At 49.1% G+C, this 24565-nt stretch overlaps 2 protein-coding genes across 2 annotated transcripts in view; both read left to right on the top strand.

Annotated features, from left to right (window-relative positions):
- LOC104981225 overlaps positions 1–23408 on the top strand; it is a 78979-nt gene extending 55571 nt beyond the window's left edge. Inside the window, exons 7-11 of the mRNA XM_010830229.1 lie at positions 6979–7109; positions 7858–7938; positions 10540–10680; positions 22855–23053; positions 23322–23408. Coding sequence (XP_010828531.1) covers positions 6979–7109; positions 7858–7938; positions 10540–10680; positions 22855–23053; positions 23322–23408 — 639 coding nt within the window. The remainder of the gene's footprint in view (positions 1–6978; positions 7110–7857; positions 7939–10539; positions 10681–22854; positions 23054–23321) is intronic.
- A 664-nt stretch (positions 23409–24072) lies between these two features.
- PLA2G2E (phospholipase A2, group IIE) overlaps positions 24073–24565 on the top strand; it is a 3557-nt gene continuing 3064 nt past the window's right edge. The window contains exon 1 of the mRNA XM_010829946.1: positions 24073–24112. Coding sequence (XP_010828248.1) covers positions 24073–24112 — 40 coding nt within the window. The remainder of the gene's footprint in view (positions 24113–24565) is intronic.

The following is a 24565-nucleotide window of genomic DNA, read 5'->3' as shown; positions in this document are numbered from 1 at the left end:
CCCCAATCCCTCCCAGCATCAGAGTCTTTTCCAATGAGTCAACTCTTCACATGAGGTGGCCAGAGTACTGGAGTTTCAGCTTTAGCATCACTCCTTCCAAAGAAATCCCAGGGCTGATCTCCTTTAGGATGGACTGGAAAGCAAATACAGAGACTGATAAACAGAGGCAGATAACAGAGAGCTCCCAAGGAGCAAGAAGGAGATGGGAGGTCCCTGTGCTTGTCTGGCAGCTGGCGTTATGGCAGGCCTTGGATGGTTGAACAAAAGGCCAATTCCCAGTGGTTCAGAGCCTGCTGACTGCCACTGAGAACAGCAGGCATGAGGAGAGGTGGTGTTGGCACCTGGGCAGCTTCCTGGATGGGCAGTCCAGAGACTGGGCCGTGCAGAGAACTGGGGAAACAGCATCACCATGGCTGGTGGTAGACTGACCAATCCTCTTGCCACCATTCAAAGTTCACCTGGACGCTGCCCCCACCTCTGCTCTGCCTCCTCTTCCTCTGTCACCATTGGCTTCAGTCTGGTCTTGGATGGGCTCAAATTCTGACTCCTCTGCCTCAAGAGCTGAGGAAAGACTTCCTGACTCCCAGGGCTACTAAGCAGACTCCCCAACACCCAAAGCTGGCAGCGGTGGATTTCACTGTGTTCTGCACCCTAGCTGTTACATCTCCTCCCCACCACACAGACCAATTCAGCCATCCTCCATCACCTGGCCAAAGAACTAAGGAGAATCTACCCAGTCCCAAGACAGAAACAGCCAGGGCTGGGCAGCAGGCAAACCCCCAGCCAAGCTAGAGAGGACCCCTACCTGCCCCCTGACTCAAGGACAGGAGGCAGTGGTGGGTGGAAGGATCCTGTCTGGTCATAAGGGAGAGGCAACACTCACAGTAGAAACCCAGCGGCATCTGCTCAGTTGTCCTGAGAATCAAGAAGCCTCTCTCAGACCTTAAGGAGAAGACTTCAGACCTGAGCCCTTGTTTAAGACCAGAAAGAGACCGCTGCTAACTGTGGAAGAAACGACAAAGCAGGGCACAGGTTTGCTGTTCGATGTGGGGAAGCCACACGCAGCTGCCTTCAGGGGACAACGGGATATACCCCCAGTGTTGCAACTGACCCCTGAGAAGCTGGACAACCTCATTTCGGTGGGTCAGTGGTGACTGGTCTGTCGGCAAAAGATACCCAGCCCCCAGCCCTAGGAGAAGGGAAGAGAAGACGCACCTATCGCTGCTCCGTCCATGGTTACTTCTTCGCACTTCTGACTTTGCACATTTGTTCGGTCCTGCTTTGTCTTTGTTCCCCTTTGGCTTCCCTGGTGGCTCAGTGGTAGAGTATCCGCCTGCAATGCAGGAGACCTCGGTTTGAGCCCTGGGTTGGGAAGATCCCCTGGAGAAGGGGATGGCTACCCACTCTAGTATTCCTGCCTGGAGAATCCCATGGACAGAGGAGCCTGGTGGGCTACAGTCCACGGGGTCACACAGAGTCAGACATGACTGAGCGACTAAGCCCACACACCCTTTGTCTTTATTAAACACACAGATTTTATCATTAGATATTTTCCCCTCTTAAATCAGCTCTTTGACTTGTCAGTTCCACTGTTTTTCTTTTTTACTCGTTACAGTCTGCTGTCTCTGTTGTATCCTTCCTACCCGTCTTTCTGTTTTGTCTTTTTCTAACTTCTTGCACAGAATGCTTAATGTATTCATCTCATTCTTCCTCACTTATGAAAGCATCTAAGGCTATCCATTTTCTGTGTACAGTTTAATCTGCAGCCTGTAGCTGTGAAATGCTGCTTTCATTATTATTTCCAGCATTCTGCAATATTAAGAATATCTTCATATATATGAGAGTCATTTAGAAGAATTCCCTTTTCCAGTGACTGGAGGCTTTTCTTTCTTCTTTTGTTAGTTATTACTGCTTCCTATTGTGTTGTAGACCAAATCCAGACTATTTTTACTTTTTTAAAAAATTGATTTTTTAAAATTTTGTTTGTTCATTTATTTATGGCTGTGCTGGGTTCATTTATTTATGGCTGTGCTGGGTCTTCATGGCTTTGCAAGGGCTTTCTCGAGTTGGCGAGCAGGGGCTACTCTTTGCTGCGGTGCCTGGGCTTCTCACCGTAGCAACGTCTCTTGTTGTGGAGGACGGGCTCTGGGCCCATGGGCTTCAGTACTTACAGCACAGGTGGCTCAGTAGTCGTGGCATACAGGCTTAGTTGCTCCACGGCCCGTGGAATCTTCCTGGACCGGACATCAAGCCCGTGTCCCCTGCACTGGCAGGTGGATTCTTGTCCACCGCACCACCAGGGAAGTTCCTAATCGATGCTTTCTCTGGCACCTAACATATGATCAGTTTTTGTTTGCATTCCACACATACTGGACCAGGAAGAATAACCTCTTTTATTGGGCATAGAATTAGATCTACTAGATTCTTGGTACAGTCATTCAGTGAACATTTCTTAAGCATTTGCTATGTTCCAGCACTGTTCACGTGCTCAGCTCACACCAGATAAAAGAGATGTCTGGCCAAGCTTCCTGCTCTGGGATGAGGGGATGGGTAGGAAGGAGGAGACAGTGAATGAATAAATATAATTAAAAGTAAATTATATAGAAGGAAGAGAAGATGGAAAAGATCCTGATGATAAATAAAAACTATGCAGTTTGAAAATTTTAGGCACTAATATGCAGATGACACCACACTTATGGCAGAAAGCAAAGAGGAACTAAAGAGCCTCTTGATGAAAGTGAAAGAGGAGAGTGAAAAAGCTGGCTGAAAACTCAACGTTGGAAAAACTAAGATCATGGCATCTGGTCCATCACTTCATGCAAATAGATGGGGAAACAGTGGCTGACTTTATTTTTGGGGGGGCTTCAAAAGCACTGCAGATGGTGATTGCAGCCATGAAATTAAAATACACTTACTCCTTGGAAGGAAAGTTATGACCAACCTAGACAGCATATTCAAAAGCAGAGACATTACTTTGCCAACAAAGGTCCATTTAGTCAAAGGTATGGTTTTTCCAGTAGTCATGTGATTTTGAAGCCCAAGTAAACAAAGTCTGTCACTGTTTCCATTGTTTCCCCATCTATTTGCATGAAGTGATGGAACTGATGACATGATCTTCACTTTTGAATGTTGAGTTTTAAGCCAACTTTTTCACTCTTCTCTTTCACCTTCATCAAGAGGCTGTTTAGTTCTTTTCTTTCTCCCAAAAGGGTGGTGTCATCTGCATATCTGAGGTTACTGATATTTCTCCTGGCAATCTTGATTCCACCTTGTGCTTAAGGTGTATCTGAATTGCCTTAAATCCAGATGCATTTAAATGAAGGGGGAAATGTGCATTTTAAAATCAATTTAGAATTGGGTAGTTTTCAGATTTTACTTTCTTCTTGGTAATTTGATCATGGGAGAGGATTTATATTCAAATGAGGAGCATCTTATGGTTGGAATTTGTTATTGGAATATCTTTCTGATGTCATTTGAGCTCACTTCAGAACCTCTCATATTCTATGCTAGACAATGAGGCTAAACATGGAATGGGAAGCAGAATGTGAAATGGGTTTTCAGCTTTGGTTTTGGGGTGATGTATCAGAATTAGGTTCAGCTGTGAAATAATGGTGTCTTAAACAAGACGGAAGTTTATTTTTCTCTCACAGAAAAGAAGTTCAGAAGCAGGCAGTCCTCAGTGTAAAAGTGAGTCCACAGACATGGAGCACTGAGCTTCCTATGTCTTGCTGCTCCGGTATTCTAACTGTAGTGTCTCATGGTTAAATATGGTTGTTTGAGTGCCAACCATTGTGTCCAGGTTCCATGTACAGAGCCTAAGACCAAACCTGGGGGAACTCTTATCAAGTCAAGGGGGAGGCCTGCAATGGATATGGAGTGGCGAGTGAGATGAGGAAAAACCAGGACATCATAGTTCAAACTGGAGGAAAGAGTTTCCAGAAAGACGATAATCTGTTTCTGTTTAGGACTACTGTGTCCTTCTCTTGTTGCCTCATTTGCTTTCTGTTCTCAAAAAACCTTGTGTTGAAAGATTCACTCTACAGAAACTTATAACATTTCTCATGACTTCATCACTTTTAACTTTAAAAAGTCTCTTTCCTTTCACTTATTTATTTTTTATGATACCAATAGCCTTTATTGTTTGCAACAGGAAGTGGAAAAGGGGACACGGCATGTCTGATTCCTGGGGCAGCCCCACAGACTTGGTCGTCGTCCTTGAAAAGCTCTTCCCTTTAATTTAAATCATAGGGTATTCTTTCTCTTAACAGCTATTGAAAATATCAGGCACAAGGGAATTAAACATGCTGGGAAAACATAAACAAGCAAATCTTACTTCCTCAAAACTGCTCGGTCCTGGAAATTTTCTGTTTGCCCTTCCAGTTCTGTTCCCTGTCCTGCCTGCCTCCTGGGAGGCTGACCTCTATGGCTGCATCAGTAGATCCCCTTGCTTCCTGTTGGATTTGGCCCCAGGGAGGACCAGCAAGAGAATTGGAGGAGGACAGAGAGTGAGGTCAAGGTGTTTACTCCCCTGGGGCCCTCTCTGTGGGCTGGGTGTGCCCCCCCACTGAAGCCCACACCCCTGGCTCCGACTCTCACCCTCTCTGTTGGCCCACTAACTTTGACTTTGACTTTTCAGATGCGGCCATGGTAACAATTACCCCACCATAACAAATTTCCCTACACCTGCCCACATGTTTGCCAAAAGTCCCTTTATTAAAGTCTCATTGAGTTACAGTTTGACGGGGCCACCTCTTTTCCACTGGGACTTTGATATACATTCCAATCAGCCAGCCTCACTCCCAGAACTTCACCAAGCAGCTCTTCCTAAGGTCACCAGCGATGACCACGTTGCTGGTCTGATGGTGAATTCCCAGGGCTCGTTTCAGGGGGCCTATCACAGCGTTTCACACACTAACCCTTAGCCTCCCTGGCCCGTCTTCTTTATTTGGCTTCTGCCACTTGCTGCTGGTCTCCCTCTCAGCCACTCCTTCTCATCTTCCTCCCAGCCTCCTCCACAGCTGCCCCAGGCTGTCTTTGGACCTCTCTCTGTCTCCATACCCACTCCATCAATGACACCATCAGCTCTCTCGGCTTTTCAGTATCGTCTGTTGACTAACGACTTTCAAGTTCATGCCTGCATTTCTATAAACGGAGATGCCTTTTTCAGCTGCCTACCCACACGTGGGTGTCTAGTAGGCATTTCAAAGTCAACACAGCCAAGAGTGAACTCCTGACCTGCCCCCAGAGAACTGCTTCACTCCATCTTCCCATCTCAGTTCAGTTCAGTTCAGTTGCTCTGTCGTGTCCGACTCTTTGCTACCCCATTGGCTGCAGCATGCCAGGCCTCCCTGTCCATCACCAACTCCCAGAGTTCACCCAAACCCATGTCCATTGAGTCGGCGATGCCATCCAACCATCTCATCCTCTGTCGTCCCCTTCTCCTCCCGCCTTGAATCTTCCCCAGCATCAAGGTCTTTTCAAATGAGTCATCTCTTCGCATCAGGAGGCCAAAGTATTGGAGTTTCAGCTTCAACATCAGTCCTGCCCATGAACACACAGGACTGATCTTGCCGAGGTCCAGCCCCGGCTGATCCAGGGTATTTGAAGGAGAGACGGCGTCGGCGATTTATTTAAATATTAATTAGAGATATAAAGAGTAATAGAATGAGGATAGCTCAGTAGGAAAATTCAGTGGAGAAAAGAGGCTGAGTAGCTTGGTTTACGCGGAAAATCAATATAACCTGTGACACCAGGTTAGCTCTGACCATGGAGGCCGCAGGCGCCCTCTCGAATAGCGGAAGGTGCCCCACCTTAGATACCTTCTCGAGTGGGTCTTAGAAGCCCAGGCAAATAAATGGTCACAGAGGACCTCCGCGCTCCAGATGGAGACTCAGCTGGAAATTGAGGAAAAGAATGACATGGGGAGACCAAGCTTTGGTGAGCAAGGCCCGTAGCTTTATTTTCAACAGGGGTTTTTATACCCTAAGTTACACATAGAGGATAATAGGGGACGCAAAATCAGCAGTCTTTGATCCTTTTCAAAAACTTATCTTTCCTGCAAATTTATTGTATACAAAAGGTTTAGGTGATTTACATCATCTTCTGGCCAGAAGGCCTATTAACATTTTATGACTCTGACAAAGGTTTGTCAACCGTAAGACTTATTTTCTCTAAGAGTAATTATTTTAAGGTTTGGCACCATCTTCCGAAGGTGTTAGATAAAACTGCATTCCTTATAGGGCAGAGGTGTAATGGGTTTACAACAAAGGAAGGAATTTATTACCATAAGGGTCTAAAGTTGCTAACACCAAGGCCACTACTTATTTTTTCTACATACCAACTGTATTAATACACATTCAAGGATACAATACAGGGGATGTGGAAACTTGGCAGCAAGCATTGGCTCATCAATGAAATCTTTTACTAGTTTTATTTTGACAGCTTCTAACTGTCTGAGAGGCTCTAAGCTATTTGAATATCTTAAGCTTCCCGTGCCTCTCGAGGCTGGGAGACTGTAAACAATCGTATGCATAGCTATAGGAGTCCGGGTAAACTTGTCAGGCGAGTTAGAGAGCTATCTGAGGAGTTTGGATTTAAACACTCCTAATTGCCCAGGAACTTATTAATTGGAGCTGTAAGTTAACTCTTTGTCAGACAGAGCGAGATGGTGGTGGGGGACAGCCCCCAGTAAAGTCAGAGGTGAGAGCACAAAGCAATAAAGTAGGCAGACTCTGGTTTTTGGGCGGGTAGATGCTCGAGAATATCCAGGGGGACTCCTGAGGCTCGATCCCGCCTTTGCGTTTGCCGAGCCTCCCTCCTCATGACCTTTGTCAGGAGTGGAGTGCCTCTCGCCGGCCCCCGGCATTATCTCAGTCGACAGCAATTTCCACTTCCAGGGACTCAGGTGAAAAACCCTGGAGTCATCCTTGGCTCCTGCTATCCTTTATCCAGTTGTTTCTCCTTTCAAATTGTGTTCAGAAACTGACCACTGCTCACTGCCTCCACAGCTCCTGCCTCGTCCGAACCACCGCCATCCCTCGCCTGTGTGACTCCCTCACCTGGATAACTGCTTCTGGTTTTGCCTCCTACAACCTCTTCTCAGCACTCTGGTTGGAGCGATCACGTCATGTGCGAGTCACATCATTTCTCTTTGCCTCGGAATAAAAGACAAAGCCTCACTGCAGGTGACAGGGTCCCACACGGTCCCACGTGTAACGCTCTCTTGCTCGGTCTGCTCCGAACACCCTGCTCTCCTGACTGGTCCTCCAACATGCCAGGCACCCCTCAGCTCTGGGGCTTTGGCCCTGGCTGTTCCCTCTGCCTGCTAGGCTCCTCTCCCAGATGTCCACGTGGTTGATGCTCTCTTGTCCTTCAATTTGTCTCAAATGTCACTTTCTCAGTGAGCCCCACCTCCAAACCTAATTACAATTACAACGCCTCTCCCCATCCCATTCCTCTTAACCTGCAGTACGCTTTTTCTATTTTCATAGCGTTTGTCTCCTTCTAACATACTATATAATTACTTTTAAAAAATCTTCTAGATATTTTTTCAGTCAGTTCAGTCGGTCAGACGTGTCCGACTCTTTGCGACACCATGGACTGAACGAAAATAACAAGATACATCTTAAAATCAGTATCATCTTACAATTGTCTGGCAGGTAGGACCCTTGACCTAGTTGTGTAAAACTTTCCACTGACCACTCAGATAAGAAGAACCAGCATCAAAGCACATTAGATTAAACAGAAGGCTCTTTTACCTTGCAAGCTAAAATCTAAGGGGATTATGGCTATTATTTTTCTCTGGCTCAGTCTCAGTTGGAGGATTCCAGATCTCATTTTTCCCTTTTATGTTTCTAGGCCATCTCCCAATATCTCAGACTTTCTCCCAAAGCAGTGGTTCTGCAACCGCAGTGAGCATCAGAATTACCTGCAGAGCTTGTAAAAACAAGTTCCAGAGCCCGACCCCTAGGGTTTCTGGCTTAGAAGGCCTGCGGTGGGGTCTGGGGATTCGCCTTTCTAACAAGGTCCCGGCTGCTGCTGATGCTGCTGGTATCTTGTTTTCATTCTTCTCTTTTCAGATTTATCTATTTGTTTATTCAGTGGCTGCGCTGGGTCTTCACTGCTGCACTTGGACTTTCTCTATAGTTGCGGCCAGTGGGGGCTACTCTTCATTGCAGTAAGTGCGGTTCTCACTGCCCTGGCTTCTTGTTGGGCAGAGCGTGGGCTCCAGAATGCGGGCTCAGGAGCTGTGGACTTTGCTCCGAGACACGTGCGATCTTCCCAGACCAGGCACTGGCAGGCGGGTTCCTAACCACTAGACCACCAGGGATGGCCAAGAGACCACATTTTTTTTAAGTTATTTATTTTAATTGAAGGATAATTACTTTACAGTGTGTGTTTGTCTCTGCCGTACATCAACATGAATCAGCCGTGGATATCCACACGTTCCCTCCCTTCCACCCCATGCCTCTAGGGGGTCACAGAGCACCAGTTTGTGCTCCCTGAGTCACAAGGCAAATTCCCACTGGCTATCTATTTCACATGTGACAGTGTATATGTTTCCATGCTAGTCTCTCCATTCATCCCACCCTTTCCCCCACTGTGTCCACAAGAGAGACCACAGTTTGAGAATCCCTATTCTAAGGAACTCTCTCCCCTAAATTCACCTGCCTGACTTCCTTGATTCTGTTTTCCTTCTTCTACTGCTCCTGGTCAGACTGAAAAAACAAACCAACAGAAACCCTGAGGCATACTTCTCAAATTATTCTGGCTCCTTTTTTAATTTCCCAAGCAACTGGACCCCTAGAGACAGAGTGTCACAAACGCAGCCCACCTTAATTGCCTTAACCTTCAAGTTGACAATAATTTAATTGCATCGTTTCTATACCTTACTAGAGGCAGATGGCATGTTGTCTTTAGAGTAAAAGTGTCCATTGCTTTTTTATTTTTTCCCTGTTATAAAATCTACCACCTTTTCATGGGTGGATCTAGAATCTGACTGTGGCCTGACTTCTGGCATTGATACATCCAGAGCTAACTTGAGACTTTATGCAGGATTGACCACACTAGACAAGCCCTCCAAATTCAAGGCTGATCCCTCCACAGCAGGGTTTCATCCTCAACACTACTGACATTTGGGACTGGATACTTCTCTGTTGTGGGGCTGTCCTGGGTGGTATAGGATGCTTAGCAGTGTCCCTGACCTGCACCCGCTGGATTCCACTAGCATCTGCCAGTTGCCACCCAAATACCCCTCCAGACCCCAAATACACCTCCAGGTGTCCCTGGGGGATGCTGAGAACAGTGCCTTGGCTTTCAAAATAACGTAACCATTTCAAATAACCATTCAAAATAACGTAACGGGAAAGGACATTTTGATGATCCACCTATACTGACCACCTCCGCCTTTCACGCTAAAAGCAAAGCCTTCGTGCTTACAGCAGCACCACTGCTCACAATGTGCTGTGTGTGAGAGTCTCCCAGGGGCTCTGGCTAAAATGCAGACTCTGCTTTCTGGTCTCACGTTTAGGGCCACTATGGAAAATAGGATGGAGGCTCCTCAAAAAACTAAAAATAGAACTGCCATATGATCCAGCAATCCCAAAACTGGGTACAAATCTGCAGAACACAAAAATAATTCAAAAAGATACCTACACCCAAAGTCCGTAGCAACATTGCTTATAATAGCCAAAATACAGAAATAATCTAAGTGTCTATCAACAGAGGAATGACAAAGAAGATGTGAGATGTGCACACACACGGTGGAGACAGACACACACACGGTGGAGACAGACACACACACACTAGTGTGCTGCTCAACCACACAAAGAATGACGATCGTGCCGTTCCCAACAACATGCATGGACTCGGAGGCTGTTAGGCTTAGTGAAACACGTCAGACAAAAACAGATACCGTGTGATTTCACTTACATGTGGAATCTAAAAAATAAAACAGACCAGTGACTATAGCAAAAAAGAAACAGACTCACAGATACAGAACAAACTCATGGTTACTAGTCAGCAGAGGAAAGAGGGAAAGATAGGAGTAGATTAAGAGCTACAAACTACTATGCATAAAGTAAATAAGCTACGAGCACATATTGTGCAGCACAGGGAATACAGCTAGCATTTTTTTTAACTTTAAATGGAATACAATCTATAAAAATATTGAATCACTATGTGTACACCTGAAACTCACGTAGTATTGTAAGTCAGCTATACTTCGATTTCAAAACTAATTTTTTAAAATGCAGATCCTGATTCTGGAGTGGAACCTACCTGAGTACTTGAAGTCCGGCCCAACTCAGTGAATCAGAATCTGCCTTTTAAGAAAATCCCCAGAGGATTCATACGCATATTAAATTTGAGAAGGACTGCCTATAAAAACACACTCAAATTCAGCTGAAGCTTAAGTGCTGGTCTGCAGAGCTGGCTGAAGAAACACAGGAAATGCAGCAAGTCCTACCCCTAGGGTCTACAGGACCTGCCTACAGGAAGCCTCATTCGCCCACCGTGAATCACCATGAATCCTTGTTCCAGTTGTGAATACAGCTTAGATTCCACGGCTCTCCAGCACCCGCTAAAGACCTCTGCTATCCCAAGTGGCTGTGCTAAGGCCGGCTCCAAGTTCAAGGTCAAGATAAGTTTTGTGGTTCACACTGTTGCTAAGTCCCTTCTCAGGTACCTGCCCATGTCGCTAAGAATGTCACCTGAAGCTCCACCTGAGAGGGAACAGGAGCTCGCCTCGAATGCCACCCGCACTTTGCTCCCTAGTTCTGTCCTTTGTTTCTTATGTTCCTAATGAAGATCAGACATGGGTTTTGGAGGAAGGTCATTAGACATTCCCTTCCCATGTAAGTGGTTTTTGTAGTGAACTTCAAATTCTATCTCTTATTAACCCCGATCCAGATGAACATCTTATTTCACCTGACTCATTTTTTTTAACATTTTGAAACATTTTAACACAAATACTGTAGAATTTTATCTCTAAATTTATGGTTCCTATGCCATGTATTCGATGGGCGTAAGTCTGAGTGAACTCCGGGAGTTGGTGATGGACAGGGAGGCGTGGCGTGCTGCGATTCATGGGGCCGCAACGAGTCGGACACGACTGAGCGACTGAACTGAACTGAACTGATGCCACGTATTACTTTCCACTGGGTCAAAGATATTTCTGCACCTAGCTGTCTCCTCTGTGGGATGGCAGACCTGCACGATAGACTACAGATCTGGTTTGTTCTTCATCTGACTATAACCTTGCACATAAGAGAAGCTCAATAAACACTTATTTAATGAGTGATCGCGACTGTTGCGCCCCCTTAGTCTGTTTTTTATGAGTTAAGTAATTATTCAACTCCTTCTGGACATGACATGGAGCCTGCTTCTATGGGGTATCGTACCCTGACCAGACCCTCTCCCACATACGGAACTCTGAAACTATGTCTGGCAGATCTTATGTCATGTGGTCTACTTCACTGACAGTCTTTTCCTTGTCTAGTTCTGGCCTTTTGTTACTATTTGAATACACTTATCTTATCTGCTTTCATCTGTTCTTAGATCACCTTTGTTCTGTTATCTCAGCAGTTAAGGCCTTGATGGACAAATTATTTCAGATCTCAATCTGAAGATGTTTTGTGTCTAACATCAAAGTGTAACAAGGTGATCCTGGGTAGGAAAAGACTTGAAGATGTTTTAACCCTTGGTGAGGAAAAATGAGAAAGGGATGGGCCTGAGCTTGTCGGTGTTTCACATGTGGTGTCATTTAACGTCAAGCAGCATACACTCGGGAGATGTGATGATGGGGATGGTAAAGATGGATGATGATGATGCTGAAGATAAGGAGGAAGGGGGCAGGTCATTAATATGATCTTTCCCATGGCACTTAAGTCCATGAAATGTCACATTGCTTTAACTTTCCAAATGAAATCAGTGCGGCTCACCTGACCCAGGTTGGTGGGCAATTTAAGTCATGTTTTGGAGGCATCTCTTCCACCTCCCTTGGATTTGTCCCATAGTCCTCAGGATTTATTCAGGCCAGGGCATTTGGGAAAGAACCTTGGTACACCACGGCTGTACTTCCTAGTGGTCACGTGGCCCATATGAAAAGCTGAGGCTTTTCTCTCTCCAAGCCATGGCTGAGCCCACACATCTTTCTTGAGGTTTCCAACCTCTGCACCTGGTGTTCAATCTCACCTCCATGTACCACCCAGATACTCACCCTGGTGTCTCCTGAGTACAAGTAGGACCAGATTTCTGCTACCCATGGGAACTTTCTGGGTTAGTCTAGATGCTACTCAGTTTCAAATGACAGAAACTGAAGTCAAAGTAGCATAAGTCTTAAAGAGAATTGGTTGACTCACATAATTTGAAGGTTCAGACTGGAAATCAAAGCATGTTGGATACAAGAATCTCAGCATAGCTCTCTCTCTCTCTGTCTCTCCCCACTTCCTCCACCAGCCACCATTAAGCATACCGGCTTAATTCTACACACAGCTTCTCCCATGGATTCCAGAAACATGGTCACTGCCAGCTCAAGGCCCCAGAGAAAGGGGAGACCCATAAATCAAACCTAAGGAAAGATTCTGATTGGTCTAGTTTGGGTGCCTATTCCTGGAAATATCTCTGTGTTTGGACATCTTGGGTCATAAGTCCACTCTAGTGGTAGAAAAGGCAGGACACCATGGCAAACAGTTGTACAGGGTCACCTGGAATGGAGGGGAGATGGTTTTTCAAAGTAAAAAGTGTTTATTACAAAATGGAAAGATGTTAACACAAACCCTCCCCACTACACCCTGATCAGTTCCGCTGACTCAGGGTCGTGTCCGACTCTCTGTGACCCCATGGCCTGCAGCACGCCAGGCCTCCCTGTCCATCACCAGCTCCCAGAGCTCACTCACACTCATGTCCATCAGGTTGGTGATGCCGTCCAACCATCTCATCCTCTGTCGCCCCCTTCTCCTCCCGCCTTCAATCTTTCCCAGCATCAGGGCCTTTTCCTGAGTTGGTTCTTCCCATCAGGTATATATATATATACATACATACACACACACATACACACACACACCCGGTCACATAAACACACAGAACACCTAGCAGCAAGACCTCGTGAATGGCCTCTTTAGGACACTAAGGAATGCACTGCTCTGCTCCATCAGCTTTAAGTCAGGGCACTGCTCTGTGGAAGATACAGCGTATCAGGAGAGGGTCTGATTGGCTGGCTTGCGTCGTGTGCTTGTCTTTGGGGGTGGAGCCTGACTGTGATTGGCAGTTCCACCAGGAGCGTGTTGAATGAGAGAAGGGAAAAGGAGAGGAGAGGGGATTCTGAGCAGAGAAAAGCAAGGATGCCCACAGGACTTCCGAGCCTCTGAGCCTCTGTAGCCACAGCTCCTCCAGGCTCTCCCAGCAGAGCCCTGCTCACTCTCTAAGGCCCCAGCTCAGCGGCCAGCCCCTCTCTGCAGCTCTCCTTAAAGGCCAGGCTGGCAGAATGAATTGTTCCCTCCTCTGTGACTCCCTGTGCTCCATTCCACACTCTGTTACAGCCGCTCACACATTTGCTTATCTGTCCCCTGGGATCAGCATGAATCTTTTCATCACGGCAGTCAATGGTGTTAGAACCTAAATGTTTGCTAAACTGCGTGTGTTGGCTTCCTTCTCTCTCTTTGTGGGGACTTGGGAACCATTCATTTGCACCTATTTTGAGTATCTCCAGGCAACATGGGGAGTGTTCTGCTGCTCCGGCAGCTTCTGCCTGACTTCTGGCAGCTCCTTCATCTGGGTCTTGAGACTTGCTGAGCACATCAGAGCCGCTTTGCTTTGTCTTTGAGACGTGCTCTTTGTTCCTGCATCTTACCTTCCCAGTTTTTCTTCCTAAGGTTGTCATTTCTCTTTGTCTAAGGGCATTGGATTGTTGTGTCTTCTGGCTGACAGGGAGGCACCTGCGTGGTCCTTAGGATGCTGACTTCCTGGATAGAACTTGTGCATCTTCCCAACCAGTTAGAACAGCAAAATTTATATCTTTACATTAAGATTCTAGGGCTTAGGGCAGATATCTCCAGAATTACCCAAATCCTGTTGGGGTTCTTCTGGGTTTTTCTCTAAGAGTAGTTTCAGCTCCACAATTTTATTGAATCAGTTTGGATTTAGTATTTTCCCCCAACCGCACAATAATGGGCCCTTCTCTCTGCTGCTGCTGCTAAGTCGCTTCAGTCGTGTCCGACTCTGCGTGACCCCAGAGACGGCAGCCCACCAGGCTCCCCCGTCCCTGGGATTCTCCAGGCAAGAACTCTGGAGTGGGTTGCCATTTCCTCCTTTATGCGATCTTCCCAACCCAGGAATTGAACCTGCATCTCCTGTGTCCCCTGCACTGCAGGCAGATTCTTTACTTGCTGAGCCATCCGGGAAGCTCAATCAATTGTTACAAAATAGCTACAAGTAGCTCAGATGATACAGAACCTGCCTGCAGTACAGGAGACCTGGGTTCAATCCCTGGGTTGGGAAGATCCCCTGGAGAAGAGAATGGCAACCCAGTCTGAAGTTCTTGCCTGGAGAATTCCATGAACCAAAAAGCCTGGCGGGCTACAGTTCATGGGGACATAAAGAGTCAGTCACAATTGAGCGACCAACACTTTCACACTTTCCCTTTCTTCCTCCCCTCCTAGTGCATAGGTTCCTTTGTAATGGGACTCTGTCAGTCCTCCCATTCAGAGGTGGAATCTGTTTCTCCACTCCCTGCATCTAGACTGGCTCTGGGACTTGCATCGACTGGTAGAATGTGCAGAAGGGCTGCCATGGGTGGGTTTCAGGACAGGAGCCTTAAGAGGGAGACCGGCTTCCGCCTTTGCCCCCTGGGAATGCCAAGACTAACGTGGAAGGAAGCCGGTCAAGCCAAGTGGAGGGTGAGTTGCTGCATCTCTCATCCCGATGCAGAAAGAGAGTCGAGGTGTCCTAGCTGATGGCTGGTACCAACTCCCAGACCTGGGGGTGAGGCTGTCTTAGACCTCCCCACCCAGAGGACCCTCCAACTGGTGATAGCCCCATGAGCAAGTCCAGGAGAAACCAGTAGAGGAACCACACAATCAATCCCCAGAAATATGAGAAAGAGGAAATCGCTGTTGCTTTAAGCCACGGTGTTTTGGGATAGCTGGTCACCAGCAACAGATACCTGGGGACTGATATCTTTCACATCTGGGATTTTCCTCGCTAAGAGTCCCACCAGGTCCTGGGCCACGGCACAGGTGTGGTTTAGAACTGCAAGAAAATGGAACAAATTAGGAATTCCCTGGAGGTCCAACGGTTAGGCCTCAGCACTTTCACACCGTAGGCCTGGGTCCAACCACTGGCCGGGGAATTAAGATCCTGTAAGCCTTGAGGTGTGGCCAGAAAGAAACCAAAAACAGATAAAAAATTAGAATACACGGAAGCTCAGGAAGAGCGGTGGGTTTGTGGCAGAACCCGAAGCCTCATTTCTCACCTCCCCACCTGGGATTCTTCCCTCCAGCCTGTCATTCAGCTGCTTAATGTCCGAAGGAGTAACATCCCTGAGCGACAGAGCAGTGGTGACATCCAGTGATGGATTCCAGGAGGAAGTTTGCAGGGTTTCAGGAACTCCAGATCACAAACCAAGAAGCCCCAAGTGTTAGGTTTTGGGTACCTGGCTATCTCCAGGGAGGGCAGAATAGCAGGCTCTGGAAGACCAAAGCACAAAGGGTCAGAGGAGGCGGCTGAAGTCAGCTTCAAAGCATTCGCTCCCACCGACTCCTGAGATCCTGAGTTTGGGGCACCTGAGTGAGCAAGGGACATCAGCCCTGTCCCTAAGCTCACCATGGGGAGGCAGCAGGAGCAACAGTGTCAGAGCCGCCTGTCGTCTGAGCCAGCCTGTGAACGGGAGCCTTGGCTGATTACTACCTTGGCAGGATACTGAGCCTAAGTTCTACCGTCTGTGAAACAGAAAGACCAAGACCCACGCCACAGGGCTGTGGTGAAGGTCAAATGTAAAGCCACTGGAGTGACATAGGAGGTGCTGAATGGACATGGCATCACCATCAGCCCTGACTACCTGGACAGGCAGACCAAGGAGGCCCTGCCCAGGGCCCCACGCTCTAGAGGGCTCCACGTGTCACACACACACATAACCAGATGCACACAAACTCATGGACACAGAGGGACGCACACAGAGGCACATAGGCACACAGACACACGTGTCCGTGCCCACATGCACACTGGCAGAGGGACACACACGCACACACACTGAATGTGTTGGGAGGCCCAGGAGTGTCTCTGCACCCTGACAAGCACCCAGCCCTGGGGCAGGACATCCCCAGCCCTCAGCATCCTGCTCACATCCAACATCATTCCGGCCCCAGCGAGCATCCTCTGCCCTGTGGGCGGTGCTGTAGCCATGTCATCAATGGATGCTTCTTCCCAGGGAGGCCACGAGCTGCAGGAGCCCGGGGTTGAATGACCTCATCAGGCTCTCCTCTTGGAGGGGATGGAAGTGCTAGTTCTTCTTCCTTTTCCTTTTTTTAATTTTTGGCTGCACAGGGTCTTCGTGGCTGCCCATGGGCGTTCTCTAGTTGCAGCGACCAGGGGCTGCTCTTCATTGCAGAGCATGGGCTCTAGGCATGCGGGCTTCGGGAGTTGCAGTTCACGGGCTTAGTTGCCCCACGGCATGTGGGATCCTCCTGGACAAGGGATCGAACTCATACCCCCTGCATCGGAAGCACAGAGTCTTAACCACTGGCCTACCTGGGAAGTTCTTGCCTAACAAAGTACCACCTCCCATGAGTTCCAAATACCCTTTGCCTGTGTCTGTTCAAACCACAGGTCTGGTGGTGCTCATGAACTAGTAAGGTACCCTCCAAGGTCTATTTGATGAGATCAAACAATACGTATTACCTGTACATTTATATAAGTGGAGGTGATTGTTGGATAGCATCACCGACTCAATGGACATGACTTTGAGCAAACTCCGAGAGATAGTGAAGGACAGGGAAGCCTGGCTTACTGCGGTCTGTGGGGTTGAAAAGAGTTGGACACGACTGAACAACAACAGGGCATATCACTGTGTCATGAGAGCAGCTTCTTATATTGGCAACTGAATGACACCGAACGTTAGAATTGGGAATGGTTTTATTCTTATTAAAATATTTGGCATGTGTGATTAAACTTTCACCAAAAACTTTCAGAAAGTCAACTTATTCAAATAATTTCATTTACAATTTTGTGTATCATGTGCTGTCATTGATATTTTGCATTTTAATTTTCATAGAGAATTCAGAGTACTTTAGGGGAAAAACCTTTTTAAAAAGTTGTTTTGTTGTTCAGTTGCTAAGTCATGTCTGATTCTTTGTGACGCCATGGACTGCAGCACACCAGGCTCCTCTGTCCTTCACCATCTCCCAGAGTTTACTCACATTCGTATTCATTGAGTTGGTGATGCTATCTAACTGTCTCATTCTCTGCTGCTCACTTCTCCTCTTGCCCTCCATCTTTCCCAGAATCAGGGTCTTTTCCAATGAGTTGGCTCTTCGCATCAGGTGGCCAAAGTATTGGAGCTTCAGCTTCAGCATCAGTCCTTCCAATGAATATTAAGCACTGATTTCCTTTAGGATGGACTGGTTGGATCTCCTTGCAGTCCAAGGGACTCTCAAGAGTCTTTTCTAGCACCACAGTTCAAAAGCATCAGTTCTTCGGTGCTCAGCCTTCTTTATGGTCCAACTCTCACATCCATACATGACGACTGGAAAACCATAGCTTCGACTATACAGACCCTTCTTTGGCAGCAATGTCTCAGCTTTTTAATATGCTGTCTAGGTTTGTCATAGCTTTTCTTCCAAGGAACAAGTGTCTTTTTTAATTTCATGGCTGCAGTCACCTTCTGCAGTGATTTTGGAGCCCAAGAAAATAAAATCTATTTCCATTGTTTCCCCATCTATTTGCCAAGAAGTGACAGGACCAGATGCCATGATCTTAGAAGCCAGGGTTTTCACTCTCCTCTTTCACCTTCATCAAGAGGCTTTTTAGTTCCCCTTCACTTTCTGCCATAAGGGTGATATCACCTGCATATTTGATTTTTTTTTTTTTGTCTTTAGATTTACTGTTTTAGGAAACGTAGTTAGATTTCATACACTTTGAATATAATTACATCTTTAAAAAATCTTTTAGATCATTACTGTCAGAGGAACACAAATTAGAGAACATTTTGAATATAGCATAGTTGATTTTGCTGAAATGAAAGCAAGAGAAATATATTTTATGGAATAAATGTATAATAATTTGTGAAGTGTGTCTATCTTTATAAGTCATTCAAACATTACCAGCCCATCAACAGAGCACATGAGAATAATCAAACTCAATCGATTTGAACATATTTCTAATTTTCAACTTTATAAAAACTGTGGCTTTCCGTATTTTCTTCAATTTATTGTTGGGAAAGTATATTTAGATGGAAACATAGAACATGCTTTATTTCCCAGTCTGTTGGCTTGATTGATAACTTTTAAATATTTAGACACATGGTGTGAGGACTCATCAGCCCCGAAAAATCTTAAAATTTTAGGAGTAAGACTGACCACCACCAAGCAGGACAGGGATTTGGGAGTCAGCGAGCAGGGGCTGCTCTCCGTTTGGTGTGAGGGCGTCTCGATTAGACGGCTTCTCTTGTTCTGCAGCACAGGCTCTGGGCATGTGGCTTCCGTATTTGCAGCGCGAGGGCTCAGTAGATGCGGCCCCCAGCCTTAGTCGGATCTTCCCGGACCACAGACCGAACTGGTGACCCTTGCATTGCTGGGCGGATTCTTAACCACTGGGCCACCAGGGAAGCGCCTGCAGGTACTATTTCATTAACTCTCCCAACAATGCTATGAGATGGACTCTACTGACGTCCCTACTGTGCAGATGAGGAATAGAGTGTGGGAAGTGAGGTCGTTTGCCCGAGGACACCAAGTCAGCCAGCGGTAACACCAGGCAGCCTGACCACGAAGCCCGCAGCATCATCTGAACCAGGACCCTATGGTACCTGGAGCAAAGGGGCCCCTCCCAGCGGGCGGGCCTGAACGTCCCCACCACCCCCACCATGCACGGGCACTTACAGACAGCCCCCCGCCAGCATCACACAGGAGCTTGTGCAGCACCCTGGCCCGTACCTGTGTGGGCGTCCCTGCTTCCCCTTCTCCCTTCCTGGACCAGCGGGGGCACTGAAGCCATCTGGGACGGAGACTCTCAGCTTCCGCTCCCTCGGTGGCCCTGCACCTGCCCGGCAAGGGGTGGCGCCCGGTGCGTTCATCATCCTTCCTCCTTGGCTCCACCACCCACCTGCGCTGAGCCGGGTGTCCCCTGAAGCGTGGGCCCACCCTGGAGTCCACGGTACCCCGCTCTCCTGCCTGCTTCTCTTCCTGGCTGCTGTCTCTCCCATTCATTCACCTCTCAGCAGCCAGAGTCACCTTGTCCAAACACACAAGCAAGTCACTTGTTTCAAACCCTTACGGCATTCCACCGTTCCCTGGAGAGAGCTCAGCAAGGCTCAGCAGAGCCACTTTGCAAAGATGCTGGCGACCTTATAGACAACAGGCCCAGGCCAAGGATCCTTGTTCCTTACCCTCCATCACAAATGGGAGGACCCAACTCTGCAATGACAGCTCTACAAAGCCTGTTCCCACCGGAGGGAGGTTCCTCGTTGGGATGAAAATATCACCAGGTCTTTCAGAAAGAAAGAAAGTGAAGTCGCTCAGTAGTGTCCTCCTCTTTGCGACCCCATGGATCGCAGCCTACCAGGCTTCTCCATCCACGGGATTGTCCAGGCTGAGGTCTTGCAGAGAGGGACCTTATTCTCATGGGGGACCTCAGGCCCTCTCCTGCATCATGCAAGCTCCAGGCCACTTGTCCATCAGACTCAAGCTGTGAGGTGAACGGGAGGTCAAGGTCCCGGGATCAGCTTCCCAGTGAATCATGCCCTTCAAGACCCACGCACCACCAGCCCAACTCCCCAGGCTCCTTTCAGCCCCTCCCAAGTGCCACATCCTTCAGACCACAGAGCCTTTGCACAGACTATCCTTCCATTTAAACTCTCCCCACTTTCTTATTAACATCTTGAGATCCCAGCTAAATCATTTCTTCCACAGGGAAGCCCTGCCCAGATCAGACATCCCCAATAAATGGTCTCATAAACCCAAGGAACATTTGGTTGGGCTACTTATTCCTATTTGAAAGTTTCCATTCAGTATACAATGACTAATGTCAGTCTCCCTGCTGGACTGCCAGCTCCATGTGGGCAGAGACTGGGTCTGGCTTTGCTCTCCCGTGGAGCCCCAGCACCTAGAAGATCCTCAGTCTAGTTTATTGACTGAAGAGCAATGAATTCTTTCAGATGAAGGGGATTGCACTTTGCTGGGAGAGGCTGTGGATCCTTCAGGCTCCAGGGTAAGCATGGAAGGGATGAGATTGAGCAGATGATGAGCTCTCCGCAAAGTGCTTGCAACACTGTAGGAACTTAATAAATGGTGGTTGTTTTTGATGAGGATGACAATGATGATGCCAAGTAGGAGGAGGATGGTGTCTTCTCACGACAGGGACAACTTTACACCAAGAGACAGAAGCCCTTGCTGAGAGATGGGGCTCTGTTCCCTGTTCCTCCATCATGGAAGTTAGAATCTGCAAGTGAGGGCAATAGCCCCACTGAAAAGCGGGGAGACCGGGCCCAGCTGCACGCTGGCCTCCAGCGGGGATGAGGGCTTTGAGCTTCTAGGCCAGCAGCTGCCTCCTCCGTGACCAGGTTAAGGAGGGACCCAGTGTTTATGGATTCCTCCCGTGGGCACGGCGCCCTGCAAAGAGCTTTCCACATTTCACTTCCTTTTCATCTGATCCCAAACTCTGAAAAGTAGGCCTAATTATCCCCCTTTAGTGATGATGCAGCAGAGGATGGGATGCCTATATAGTATCACCGACTCAATGGACATGAATCTGAGCAAACCCCGGAAGACAGTGAAAAACAGAGGAGCCTGGCGTGCTGCAGTCCACGGGGTCGCAAAGAGCTGGACTCGACGTGGCGACTGAACAACAACAGCACAGATGATGAAACTAAGCTCGGGTGGTGATGGAACCGGCCAAGGTCACGCAGCCTGAAGGTGGTGGAGCTTAGGTGAACACTCAAGACCCTGTCTCAGTCATGCGGAGATCCAGAGCTTTCAGCTACATTGTGCTGCTCGTGAGAAAACCATAAAACCAACCACAGTTCCTGAATGCCTAAACGTCTCCTCCCAAACGTCCCCACTTCCAACCTCAGCTGGGGACACCGCCTCCTGGAAGCCTGCCTGCATTTCCCTGCCTGACTCTGGCCCCACAGTCCTCAGGCTTCTGCCGCAGGTGCACCCTGGCAGAGCTCACAGGGGCCCCATCCTGGTCAGGCCAGGACTCAAAATGGCTCAATAAAGGGACTGTCTCAGAAACTCGGCCCTTCCTGGGAAACACCCTTTATGCTGCTGGAGGAAGAGCTGTGGGGCAAACCTCCCCAGGAATCAAAGCTAATTTTCAGTTATTTAGGAGGTAGCTCCCCTGTGACTCACTGTTTGGGATATAATGACCCAGGCCAGGAGCCTGGGCTGCCAGGAGCGCCCTCGTTAAACTCAAAAGACAAAAGGAGAGGGGGACGCCCCCTCCCCCACCGGAGACGGTGACTCCGCACAGCCGGGTGACCCTGGCCAAGGGGATTCACCTCTCTGGCTCCTTTCCTCCCAAGTCTTCTCCCAGTGGGTGAGCACAGCCCAGCATGGAAAGGGTTCCAGGAGAAGTCCTGAGCAGGAAATGGGAGGGGCTGGAGGCAGGGCCGCAGCAGAATGTATGTCAGTGCTTACCCAGCTTTACTGTCCAGGGTTAAAAAATCTTTAATCCCAAATCACCGCCCGAGATCCCTGCCACCAGCCCTCCCCACCCCACCGCAAGGTGACACCTCCCCAGGGACTCTATCCCGGATGGGATAGGGAATATCGAGTTGGGCCAGGGAATTCGAGTTGGGAGTCCTCCCCATCTGCGGGCTGAGGCCCAGCCTTCTCCCCAGGAAAGGATGCTGAAGCCAGACCCTCAGTCAGCTCCTGAAGGGGAGGCCCGACACAGGTGGCTCAGCTCGAGGCTACAGGATGGTTTTTACTGTGGACCCTTGGCCACTCTCCCTTTCATGGACCCTCTCCTCATTAAAAAAAAAAAAAGAAATTGGAAAGCAGATGCTGTGACTACAGTGGTATGAAGCTAAATATAACCCAAGCTGGATTATATTCACTCTGACTTCAAAGATGAGAGAAAATTTTGAGGGCCCCTTTCCCTGGTGGTTCAGATGGTAAAGAATCCACCTGCAATGCAGGAAAGCCGGGTTCAATCCCTGGATGGGGAAGATCCCCTGGAGAAGGAAATGGCAACGCATTTTATTATTCTTGCCTGGAGAATTTCATGAACAGAGGAACCTGGTGGGCTACAGTCCATGGGGTCACGAAGGAGTTGGACACGACTGAGCAACCAACACTTTCACTTTTTTCAAAGATATCACAGGTGCCCGGCAGCCTGCCTACTGTTGGTATTGCCTCCTGTAAGCCCTTTGAACTGTCTGGGCCCCCGTTCTGGCTCACCAGCTACTTAGGCGTGTGTCTCAGTTTGCTCCTCTGTAAAATGGGAATGATCACCATGACCGAGTAATGAGGCTGTTTGAAGGTTCCTGGAGATCCTGCTCGAGAAGAGCTTGGCATGGTCCTGCCGTAGAGTAAACAGTGGTGCGGGGACTGCTGAGCTGGCTATGAGCGTTCCTTCTTTCCCATGAAGGAGATGGCTTCTATCCTCATAATAGGAACAGGAAAAACTGAAATTCCTCACAAGGAAATGTAACAAATGGCGGAAACGGGACTCCAGGGGCACAGACCAAGCAGCTCCCAGACCCCGGACGCTGATGGAAGTGGCCGATCTGGTTATCCCAGCAGACCAGGAACATGGAAGGCAGGGGGAAGTCACAGGCCAGGTCCCGGCATCTTGTGTCCGATTCTGCCTGAGTGGACTCCAGCCAGCAAACGAGGCCATGGTGAGGCTGAGGCTGGTGGGACCCCGACATTTCTGATCACAGCAGAGCTGGGTCCCCTCCTCTGTCCTGCTGACCTCCAGCCACACTCTGAAGCCCAGCCTCCACATGCTGACCTGACTCCGGGGACAGCAGTCTCAGAGCCACGCCAAAGTAGGAAGCTGCTGTCTCCGCCGTGCAGGCCCCAAGAGGACATCAAAAGGATGGAAGCTTCCAGTCCCTGCTGGAATGTGGGTTTTCCAGCTGACTCAGACTGAGCCTGTTTCTACAGGAGCCACGCTACACCACCGCTCAAGGGTTTTGGGGAGACAGAGTTCACAACCGGGAGGATTTTCGCTACCCGTCAAGCAACCAGTAGCACACCTAAGAAAGAACAAGAAAGATAAACCCCCGAGCCCAGCTGGCTCAGCTCCCAGCCTTGGACTCTAGGTTCTTGGTGCCCAGAGCCTTGTCATTTAGCCAAGCTACAGGCCCTGTCGGGGTCCAACGGGGGCTGGTTGAGGGGCAGGGCGGGGAGTCAGAGCCAAGCTGAAGTAGCCAGTGGCGTGGACACAGGCCAGGCTCACCCTTGCTGCTCCCAGGACATCTGAGTTCAGCCTCTCTGAGTCTCAGGAGCAGCGTCCGTAAAATGAGGGTGAGAAAAAGACCCCACGAAGGAAAAGCCCCTGACACGGCCCAGGCTCCCAGCTCCACGGAGGGGTGAGCGCAGGGATTCTGGGGCAGAGGGCAGTGATGGGAAGGGCGGGAAGGAGAAGGCCCAGAGGATGGCTCCACCGCCTGGCTCTGGAAGCAGAGCTGTGGGCCCCAGCCTGGCCCCTCCCCTGGGACTTGGCCAGAGTGTCAGAGCTGGAAGCATCGTTGCATCACTGGGTGCTCAGGGGTTAATGATGGGGAGTGGACAGGACCCGGGTATTTAACTAATCGGGGAGGTGCCTGGAGATCAGAGGTGCCCCTTCTGGCTTCCGTCTCCGTCTCCCACAGCCCAGCTTCTCTGCCCCCTGCTCCCCTCCCCGCCCCCCAGGATGAAGCGACCCCCTCTTCTGACCTTCCTATGCCTTCTGGGTAAGTGACCCTCATGCCTGCACTCCTGCTCTGCCCCGGATGGGAATACTCCGGGGGGCTCCTGAGCCAGGCCCCCGGGAGGGTGTCATCGGTCACCCTGAGGCCAGTGCTGGCCCAGGAAGAACTGGCCAGTGGAGAGGGGGCCAGGGGGCACGGCTGCAGCCTGGACGGCCTGGGGAGACAAGGGAGTGGGGCCGGCAGGGGCCCCCGACAGCTGCTGCCGCCCGCGATCCACCCCCGACCTGGGTGTCCGTTTCTGCCTTTAACCTGCCGGGTGGGCGGGCCCCCACTGATGCAGCCGCGGGACCCAGAGGAACTAGGGAAGTCCAGGTAGTCAGGAAGTTTATCCAGCGACATCTGATGGGACCCAGTGCGGACAGAGTGCTCCTGGGGGGCGGCGGTGGCGGCTGACACCAGGGGAGAGGATCAGGAAACTGGGATGGGGGCCTAGGG

This window comes from Bison bison, unplaced genomic scaffold (genome assembly GCF_000754665.1).
Source record: "Bison bison bison isolate TAMUID 2011002044 unplaced genomic scaffold, Bison_UMD1.0 scf7180017864516, whole genome shotgun sequence".
Taxonomy (NCBI): Eukaryota; Metazoa; Chordata; class Mammalia; order Artiodactyla; family Bovidae; genus Bison; species Bison bison.
The sequence above is the reverse complement of the archived record's forward strand: the minus strand, read 5'-3'. Positions and strand labels throughout refer to the sequence as shown.